The sequence below is a fragment of the Phoenix dactylifera genome, chromosome 2, assembly GCF_051530095.1.
Source record: "Phoenix dactylifera cultivar Ajwa chromosome 2, Ajwa_hap1_PhDact_Kaust_v1.1, whole genome shotgun sequence".
Classification (NCBI taxonomy): Eukaryota; Viridiplantae; Streptophyta; class Magnoliopsida; order Arecales; family Arecaceae; genus Phoenix; species Phoenix dactylifera.
The window spans coordinates 2,002,037-2,012,830 of record NC_143191.1 but is presented as its reverse complement, the minus strand read 5'-3'; the positions used below and the strand labels follow the sequence as shown (position 1 = coordinate 2,012,830).

Here is a 10,794-nt window from a genome sequence, read left to right as displayed (position 1 = left end):
TCCTTTTCTAGCACTCTATTTTATTTATATATTTATATTAGTATTAATTATATCAGTATTAATGCTTTTGCTTTATCATGCTGCTGCTGCTTTTTACAAGTTGATTCATAGACCAAACATATTGAAATCATATATCATTTGATATTTAAGCTTTTCTAACACTCGAAGCAAGCATTTGATAAAACTGATTACAGGGGTAAAAGATGGCATAGCCTAGGTTAAAATGTGCCCGCATAAGGCAAACATGGAGCAATAGAATGATTTGCCAAGACACATGCAATTGCAATCGTGCAGCAAATTTGCCAAATTAAGTTGAAGCTATGCAAGCTAACTAGCCAAGCACCATATGTTTCCTAGTTGAATGAAAATACCACTGGAAAAATATGGCACCTTCAAACAAATTTGTCCGAATTTAACTTCACCATGCCTCTGCTAAATGACATCATGTTTAACTTGCAAGCACCGATGATAAAATTCTTCGAAGAAATAATTGTCAGAAAACCTCCGGCATTAGAGAAGTGGCTGCAACATCATATTCTACCTGTCATGAATAATTTAAGAACTGTTCTTTTTGGGTCAGAAATTTCATAAATGTTTTTAATTTCAAGAGATTATCATTTTAGCAAATGGCATGATCCACCACCATCCCTATAAGCAAGAGCTCCTTCACATGAGCAACATGAACAACAATGCACGTAGAACAAATCACTGGATGAATCATGTCTTTCAATCAACTAACCATATTGCAGCTAACCAATCATTTTTTACCAAGCTAATTTAAACTCACAGATTAAACCATAATGCTACCATCTGTTATTCTGCATCTTAATGAAAGCAAAGCTCAAAATTACTTTCGGTGTCTTTATCATATAAAAATAAGAACTTGGGCATAAGAAACTACATAATTGTAGGGAAGAATAGAATTAAGATTATAAGTTCAGTTTAGAAGCACCTTCTGTACAAATGATTCCAGTATTTGCCACGCGCAACCTTCTTCAAGAGCCATCTTGCTTTGGCTTCCTGCTCAATTCTGAATACTGCCCCCCCATCAGCTGCAAAATCTCCTGCCACAGATTGGATGAAGAATCTGCTAGTGCGCTTCTAATCAATTGTGAGCTGCATGCAGCAACGACCCAATAATCCGATTCAATCTCCTCTTGCAGTTGATCAAACTGCCACCCAGCATATCCGACAAAGAATCTGAAATCCTGGGGCCTAATGGCCCCTTTCTTGACAAGTCCTGCAGCTTCATCTAAGCTGTTCCTGGCACCAAAATAAATGTCTGGAACCACCTGTTCAAAGCCTGGAACTGACGAATTACCACAGGTCTTCAGTAAAAACATACTAGCATCGAGGGGGCCCCCAAAGTGAAGTGAGCAATCCGCAAAGGTGGTTGCGAGGTCAGGATTGGATGGCTTCATATGCTTGATCTTTTTGTTGAGAGGGCGGTTGAGAATCACTCCAAATGGGCCCTCTCTTGGGTCTCTGGTTCCTAATCTGAGGAGTAGCACAACAGTTCTTTCAAAACTGCTTACCCCATCGAGCTTCTCAGTTGCAACTAACAAGCACCCAGTTTCTGGCATGGAGAGGGGGTGGGCCCATTTTAGACCAAGCCGCTCAGATGGCACATCTGAGGCTGTGTCCTCTGTAAGAGCATCAGGATCTACCAATTGCACCTGAGTAAGCAAATTAAGGGGTTGGTCTTTTCATTAAGTAATGGACACTGTCAGTGTGTGTAAATGCACTTTTTATGGAGAAAAATACATTTTGACCCCTCAAAAGTATTTTGAAGCTAATTAGCTTCAAGATTATTCAAGTCCATGACTTCCCCGTGGACTTCAAGATAAAAGGGTGGATAAAATTATTTTGAAGCTAATTAAATGATCAAATAGTACACTTGCCTCAATGTGTATGTATTCAAGTTCCCTCAGTGGACTACAAGATATTCAAGTCAATACTACTGACCACAAATATTGCTTCAGTGGACTTCAAGATATAATGGTGGAGAAGATTATTTTGAAGCTAATTAAATAATCAAATAAATATACTTGCTGATTCTGACTTAAAATGCAGACTACAACATTAAAAGTTTAAATGAGTTAAATTTGACCATGACAGAATCACAGTAGAAATAATTAATAACTGCAGCAAGACATGAACAAGAAGCATCATGAAATTTTACAAGCAGCACGAGTGGCTTCTTATCATTATATGAAAAGCCAAAATAAGCCTCGCTGTTATATAAAAGATTCTCCAGTGGAATGATAAAGTACTCTATTTCAACTAGTCAACTCACCTGCTCGTCATGCACAAGTTTTGCTCTGAAATCTCGCCAATCAGACAATGTACGATGGGACTTGTGGGCGGACTCATTGGATTTTGATTTGTCATGTAATGGATGAATTCCTTCAGAGCCATCTCCCTCAGGAATTGATGGCTCGTTGTTTCCTGCTAACCAAAAATAATCACAATTACCAGTACCTAATCAAAATCTAATTAAAGCTCATTTCAAAAATGCATGGCATTGAACATAGAGCATATTCAGGCTGCAAGAATTCACTAGAAGTTTCGATTCCATTAAACTTAACAGTATTTTAGCAACAAAAAGAGTGCAACTCTAGATGCTAGGCCATTCCTGATGTTTGATGATTTATAAAAGAAAATGAAATTTGAAATGTTGGAGAACTAACAAGTTAATGGGTGACTGATGGAAATGTGAACAGCTAGATGAACACAAATAATCTCACAGCATTTCCTGAAGTAGTCATGACCTAGAGGAAATAGAGGTGGTCATCTTCATGCCTTGGAGTCTCATCATAAGTTAAATTCCAAAGACTTCATTTCAGCATATAACATAAGACCTTATCAACCTTAACTACCTACATTTGAAACTTTAAGCCCCAAACTAATTTCTTTGCCTCGTTTATAAACCCATAACCAGATAACCATCTAGCGAACTCCGAACCTGTAGTTTTCATGATCTAAATCCTATTGGCTCTCCCTCATAAAGTGAAATAAGTTTTTTCATCCCTTGTTAATCATCGCCATTGCATAACATGCCCCCTGATATGGACTCCACATCAGCAAGAAATTATAGTTTAAGAGATGATTGTTGCTACTTGCTGCACATGCTGACTGTGCTCAGAGGCACCTTCATTGTATCCCTAGGAATCCTTGAAAGATTGGTCAGCATCACTAATTAACTTTCTTAGCTTCAAGATTTGCACTATTTATTTGAAGCTCAATCAATAGTTTTATTAGCTTAGCTACCTAGATTCAAATTCTGAGTTTTTGTTGCATATTTGCATTGGGTTAGGTCATTTTCCTTGTATTAGGTTAAGTAAACTTCCATGTTTATATTCTGCTGCATCTTACCAATTTATGGCATTGTCCTTGAAATGCATTGCAGTGCATCATTAAGGAGTGCATTTAGGTCATTCTTTTAGGTTTATCCTATGTCACTTTGTATAAGAGATAATGTTATGCATGAAATAACCAATCAATGAAAATAATAAAGGTACATCAACGCAAAGACAGCATAATTGATTGTTGCTTTGCAATCAAGTTGATGCAACTCTGGACTCTGTACGAGCTTAATCACTATAACTCGAGTTACAACGAATGGATTATGAGAATTGCAACCATGGAGATTTGTATGTGCGAATGGTAAATAAAGCACTAAAACACCAATACCAAAAAGAAACCATGGTGAAGAAGGCAGCAGCATCTACAGCCTCAAACACATGCTGGGTCATAACTGAACAAAGCGAACATTTAGTATAAACAGGGTGCATTTAGATGTTCAAACTAAATAATTATTCTTATGACATTGCATGCTCTTTTCCAAACTACAAGTTCTTTTGCAATTCTAGGTTTTTGATTGGAGAATAAAGTATCATGGAAGTTGAATTTAAACTTTTTCTCTGTCATCTCACACCTCTCCCATTTCTGGACCTTCCCCTTTTAATAACAAGGCACTTTCCAATATATCCCCATATTTTAATTTCAAGAAAGGGATAAAATCATGATTTTGAAATTTAAAACGTCCAAACGTAGCTTAGATTTGAGGGAAGAGGCGAAGGAGGAGGCCCCATAGAATTTTGCCTATGAATATGATCCAGTAGAGTGCAAATATCATGAAAATTCAGGTAATTGAGAAAGAATCTTCATGAGCTCGGGAAGTCAGCATGACACAACTGCCCAACATCTCCAATTCACTTCCAGGAGAGGTCCAGGAGTTCTCATTATTCAAAGACAAAGGCATGCTCCCAGTTTAAACCTGGAACCATTTAACCAAGTTTGCCAGCAGACACTATGGACGACACCAATCAAAAAGAAAATGGAGAAACTTTTGACGGAGGGAACATCCAAGAGAGTCTTGGACCCACTTGTTGTGCTAACTGCAAAGAAAGGAAATGCTCCCCAATCCTCCATAGCAAAAAAAAATAAAATAAAATAAAAAATAAAAAAATAAAGTCTTTCTCCTCATTACATATGAAGGTTGGAAGAGGACTCGAAGCATGTAAAAGGAGTTATATGTCCATTGTTCCACTCATAAGAGATGAAGTTCTCTAAGATGGGGATAAATTAATGTAGCAACAGTTCTGCGATGATTAACTGAAGAAGAAGAAAAAGACAAAAAGAGGATGGAAAAAGAAGAAATAAACAACATGAAGGGCCAGGTTTCATAATTTGCATAGCTAGCCACTTGGCGATATATAGTCAGACTTGAAATCTTAATTTGGCAAGGTAGTTTTGGTCAAAGATGGTGAAGAGAAGTGTGATGCTATATTGGCATTAAAAAAGTCTTAAAAAAAGACAATGCTGATGGTCAATAGGAATTTTCCAAATACTAAAAAAAAAATCTAGTTGATGTTTTCCTCCGAGTTTAAGAACCCAACATGCTAAAAGAGTCCTGAAGAGGAGATAGACATATCTTCAAATAAAAGAGCCTTGCTGCTCCTCTTCTTCTGGTTATTCTCATTTTCCTTGAACAGTCTTACTTTTAGGCTTTCTTTGGGTTAACAGATAATGATCAGCCACCTTTATCCTTCTTTAGTCTTTATCCCTTCAAAGGGATTTAGCAGTCATCCACCATTAGATTATAAATAGGAGGATTTGACCACCTGACAAAATCTAATTCCTCCTTATTCAGTTGTTTATATAGCTGTTCATGAGTTATCTTTATATAGCTGTTCATGAGTTATATACTAGTAATAATTTGTATATATGAGATTCCTTAGTTCCGACGAGAGAGTTATCAAACATTTCTATAAATGGGGATGTTGTTTTGAGATTTTAATGACTGCTGAAGCCTATCCCCCATATAAAGCATGGACTTGGAGTGAGACTAAGCCATTAAGAGAAATTCATAGATCCAGAGTGAGACTTGGTACTTTCTTTTTTCTCCTCTTTCACTCTTTTCTTTATTCAATGCTGTCTGCTTGCATATCTTAATGCTTTTGACAATCTTGAACCTACCAGCTAACCTCCAGAATCCCACCAACGACTCTTTCACCTCTTGTAAGCCGCCATCTTCACAACCATTAAAACCCAGTCAACAACTAAAACCCAGCAAGAACCACAAAGACTGGATGCCATTGAGAACAGACCAAATCTGAACAGTCTTATCTGTTGTTAAAGGGACATGATCCTGTGCTCCTAACAATCCCAGCAAACGCTAAAGCAGCCTTAATGTGCCCTCTTCAGGCCTTATACCATCAACTATGAAATCTTCTCGTGAATGCCCATAGTTTCTCTTTTCAAACCGAACTACTCCTTAATCATCCCCTCTTTGAATTCAAACCTGAAAACCTGTTTTCTTTCCTTTATAAACCCAAAAAAATGGATGAAAAGAAAGTCGTCTTTTATGATGCAAAAGGTAGAAAGAAATAGAATGCAAAATTAGTTGGTCAACAAAACTCACCTTTGATCACTATCTACATAAGGGACCAGAAAGGTTCATAGCTATGAGGGAATTAGGTCCAAAAGTGTCTAACATGGGAAAACTTAGAGGATGGCCTGCAATAGCGCAGTAGGGACTAAAAGGTGGGAGAAACTGGGGAACAAGTAATTTGATGCCTTGCTGTTCTATAGCATAAGAGCAGAAGTTGAACAGTTTAGTGGATTGAAGGAAAGAAGGAAGATTTCTAGGTTCTTTTTAGGATTTCAAGATAGTATTTGGTGCTAGGAAAAGCTTTATTAGGGTTTTAAAATTAAACAAATAGGGTTTTAAAATTAAACAAGTTTTGATGTTGACTTAAAATTTAATTTAGGCAATAGTACATGTATTCACAGATTTAAAGTTTGGATTTCACTACAAGAAAAAGGTTTGTTTTATAGCAAACCTACATTACACAATGAAAAGGCACTAGAGAGAAGATAGGGAGAATGTGAGAGAGGAAGAGGGATAGGGTGGAAAAGAGTAGAGATAACAAGCTACTTGAGAGAGAAAGGAAAATAAGAGGGAGACAGGAGAGAGGGATAGGGGTGAGAGAGATAGAAGGACAAGAGGAAAGAAACAAACTTACTCTCTTAAGACCCAAGTTATTTCAAGGCAAAGCAAACTCGGGACCCTAACTCTAATAAAATACTAAACAAATACACATATAATACATAAACAAATTTGGATGATATGACAGTTTTCATGTTTCAATATACTCCATTGACATGTCAAGTAATTGGATGGGGGCCTTGAACCATCATGACAAAAACTGTGCCTCACGATCCTAGCCCTTGACTCCATCAGTGTCGTAAAATTTTGAAAATTCAAATCCATAGAACACATTTTGTTACAATTAAGATGATACGCACATCCGAAGTACTAAAACAATCAAAGTCCTAGCATAGTTTTGGAAAAGAGGCCAAAACTAACAACCACAGATTGACAGATGAAGAAGAGATTCCTACAAGGGGACAACAAGAGCAACAAGGGAAGTGTGTGCATTCAAGTCCACTAAGGCAATATTGGTAGTCAGAATGATGATTCCACATGCATCAAAAAAGAATTCAAATAACATGGTTTAATGATCAATAATAATTGGTTATCGTGAAGTATATTGCTAAATTTAGGACATTAAAACAGAAAATGGGCAAATTCATTTATTTAGAAACATCGTGCATGGATAGTTTAATATGGACTAACCTAGGTTATAGGTTAATCAAGGTATTTTAATCAAACATGCTTATTCTTTGATGCTCAAGATATCAATACTATATTTGTTAAAATTAATATGAAACAGAATGGAAAGAGAACAAAAATAAATAACTTATTCCATTTCTTGTTAATCAATGTTGTTATAAGTTTAGAGCTGGTTTCAGATCTAGTTCTCAAATTTTCGCATTCTAACTTATATCACGTGAGATGTTAATTAAAATGATTTAGGCTGACCATTTCAGCAAATAAAAGAAAAACAAAAATCAAAGTGTATCCAAAAAATATACAAATTGTAGGTATACATCAGCACAACTTCTGAAAGCCATATCGATAGATATAGAATACACTTTCAAAATTTTTCACTAAATTTGACACAATTAGAATAATTAGCAATAAGGGCATGCAAGAAATCTTTGATGAGGGAAAAGTATCCCACCCCCCCCCCCCCCCAAACAATAGACAAAATAAAATGATACCAAATATGGTGGACTCTGAAGTGTTTCAAGGAAAAGAAAAATAAAGAGAACTTCATCAAGTCTTGAATATAACTGATATAAGTAACAACAAACTGCAAATCAAATCAATTTTCAATTGATAACAATCAGAGCACTTGGTGAACATGGCACACCAAATTCAAATGCAAAAATAAACAAAACAAGTGATTATAAAATCCTAAGAACCTATGATTCAAATTCAAAAGACGTCAATCTCTTAAAAAATTGTAAGAAATTTATAAAGCAAGTCTACCTGCCAGAAACAAAGGATCAAGATGTTATTTCTTTTAAAAACAATAAAAATAATCACAATCCTAAATTTATGAGAAACCCAACACGAAACATAAGTCAAAGTATCTTTAAGATTGCAAGATAGCATACTGTTTAAGAGAACAAACAATCAGTATTCATCCGTATGACTAGTCCTACCATAGGATTTTTGACCTGACTTACCAAAATCCAGAGCATGCGCAAGGTCCAGGTGCAAGAGCTGGGAAACAGAGACTTCCCAAGATTTTGAGTAAGGAAGAACCTAGGAAGGTGGTGCAGGCATAAGATTTCAAATAGTTTTGAAGCAGGGTTTTGACACTAGCAAGAAGAATCTCGCAATAAAGAATTCAATTAACCATGCGAGCCTCATGACAAATTTAACTAAACTTGTGAAACAAAAGATATGAGTCTAAGCTTTTAATGAACTGCTTAAATGCCCATAATGGATGTGTGCCCACAAGTTGTGCCTCTCCAAAGATGTTGACTCAATCACCTTCAATAACAAATCTAGCACCTCCAAAAGGCCTTAAACCAAAAAGAAGTTTTAGCAACAGCCTTTTATGACCGACTATAACTAGCAACGATTAAAGTATCTAATTTTTCGCCCTGACCTTCATACTGGGAGGAATATCATCATCTTGGGTTACTGGCTCTCCAAAAATGGCAAGCTTGTCTCTCACAATAAAATCACCAAATTGCTGTCTTCAGTTTTCACCACCATCACTTTGCAGCTAAGGGTTCAAAAAATCAATATCAGTCGCTTGGTAGTTGAGCCCTATTCAACTAGACAGCGAAACCATCTCAGCATTTTGACCAAGTAGTTCGTCAAGGTTGACCCCAATCCACGTATTGCCTCCAACTTCACTGCCTGAAGATTCAATTTGGTATAATGTCTCTTTTTCCACAAACCATCACTTTGTTTCCTAGCAACCTCTAAATCAACAAGCCGTTTATTACATGTTTCTGAAATCAACAGAGCGACCTCCTCCAGTACCTTTTGGTGTCAACCCAGTTTTCAATCAAATCTACACTTATTTATTCAAACCTGACATCAGATTTCATATTCAGAGGGAATATATACACACACACATATATATATACATATGTATATGTATATATATGTATATGTATGTATGTGTGTGTATGTATGTATGTGTGTATATGTGTGTAGCTATGTATGTATGTATGTATGTGTATGTGTATCTATGTATGTATGTATGTGTATGTGTATCTATGTGTATATATGTATGTATATGTGTATATGTATATGTGTGTGTGTGTGTATGTATATATATTAGGTTGGCCCAGGCAAATGCATGCTTCGATCAAGTCTAACAAGAAAAATCTCTGATGCTCAAGGTAATGTATATGACCTTTGAAGAGAATATTCACAATCTTGCAGGCGTCATTAGGAAAGATACAACTGATAAAAGAACAGACAAGTTTCATGCAAATTCTATCCATCAACTATTGCTGCAATGAATAAAGGTGCTTTCATATGATTAGAGCCGGGCAAGATCTGACCATATTATTAAAATAGCAGAAACTATTATACTCTAATCCCTTGGAAAAACCAAACTATTTGGCTAACAATGTTCGCAGAAATCAACACAAGTTGTGAATTCATCTCTATATTGGCAAAAGCAACCTATATTCCCAACATTCAGTTTTTCATTTTTTTTAAAAAAGAAAAAAAACCTAACCTTTTGTTTTCCGTTTGGAAGTCCAAGAAACCGATGAACCTAATCTAAACACCGAAACACGAAAAAGAAATTTAGAAGTATGCTTCTTTTTTCTAAATGCATCCCGATCAAACACAGCCGCCACCTTTTCCATCAGATCGCAACCAAACAGCACAACCCATCTCAAAAAATCCTATAAAAACCGGAAAGTCCAATCAAATTCGAGGAGCAGAGCAGCAAAGAAAACAAAAGAGAAGACCTTTGCTGGAAGAAGAGGAGTTATCATGGTTTTTCTTCTTGCCCGTAGCCTTCACCACAAGAGACCGGTACCTCAAGGAAGAAGCCCTCCCCGCCCTCCTCGCCGAAACCCTGATCTCGAGACCTCCGCCGAAGCCGATGACCTCCTCGTCTCTACCGAGGACCCTCCATCCGGCGCTCCGCCTCACGGCCAGCAGCCCCTTGTCCAGCCTCTTCGTCGCCGCCCCCCAGACGGGGCCTCCGCTCTTGGGATTGAGAGCCAAGACATCCATGGCCGCGCTATTGATCTCGGAATTCTTCTCTTTTCTAGGGTTTTACTCTCGAATTTTGGGTTCGAGTTGGGAATTCTGGGAGAAAGAATCGTTTATGATGGGGAGAGAGAGAGGCCTGGGAACAGACGGGAGCGTGAGACCGGAGCGGGGAGGAAACTGTGGAGCTGGGTCACCGTCCGGTGAGGGTAAGCGACCTTTTAACCGGGTTTAAATGAAGCAGGGCTCCGATGGGCGTGTCATCCAGCTAGGCGTCTACCAGGAAGGCCGTTGTAACGGTTTCCAAAGTCTTCCCCTCTCGGTGCCCGCACCGGTGTTGGCTATGCTTTTTTATTATTTTTATTTTTATTTTTTGCTAAAACATTACGGGGACGAATACATCCAATAAAATTGAAAAACAAAACGTCTCGAAATGCTCCGGGCATCTCTTCCTTTCCAGTCCATAGGGTACCTTCTGAGTGACTCGCTACATATGCTGCCACCCAATCGGCCGCCCTATTAGTTTCACGAGCTCTGGTGCAGTGGCAGCGAGGACTGTCAGATTTTCGATATCCCGGTTTCTAGGGTAGAGCTGCGAATGGCTTGGATAGGTATGTGTTACGTGCGGCAGGTGCTTCAGACGAGTTCAGTCCTACTGAAGGGTGATTCGGTCACGGTGATTTGGG

At 37.7% G+C, this 10,794-nt stretch overlaps 1 protein-coding gene across 3 annotated transcripts; it reads right to left on the bottom strand.

The window, feature by feature from the left end:
• Positions 1 to 790: 790 nt before the first annotated feature.
• LOC103706109 (uncharacterized) lies at positions 791 to 10,351 on the bottom strand. Of its 3 annotated transcripts, none has more exons than XM_039134257.3 (3): positions 9,868 to 10,351; positions 2,297 to 2,448; positions 791 to 1,676 (listed from the first exon to the last, which is right to left on the bottom strand). In XM_039134257.3, the coding sequence occupies exons 1-3, from the start codon at positions 10,130 to 10,132 to the stop codon at positions 996 to 998; spliced, it is 1,098 nt and encodes a 365-aa protein (XP_038990185.1). In that variant the 5' UTR covers positions 10,133 to 10,351; the 3' UTR covers positions 791 to 995. The 3 variants fall into 3 exon arrangements, with proteins under 3 accessions (XP_038990185.1, XP_088571033.1, XP_038990184.1); XM_088714907.2 differs by having other exon boundaries at positions 9,624 to 10,348; XM_039134256.3 differs by having other exon boundaries at positions 9,862 to 10,345.
• Positions 10,352 to 10,794: the final 443 nt, after the last annotated feature.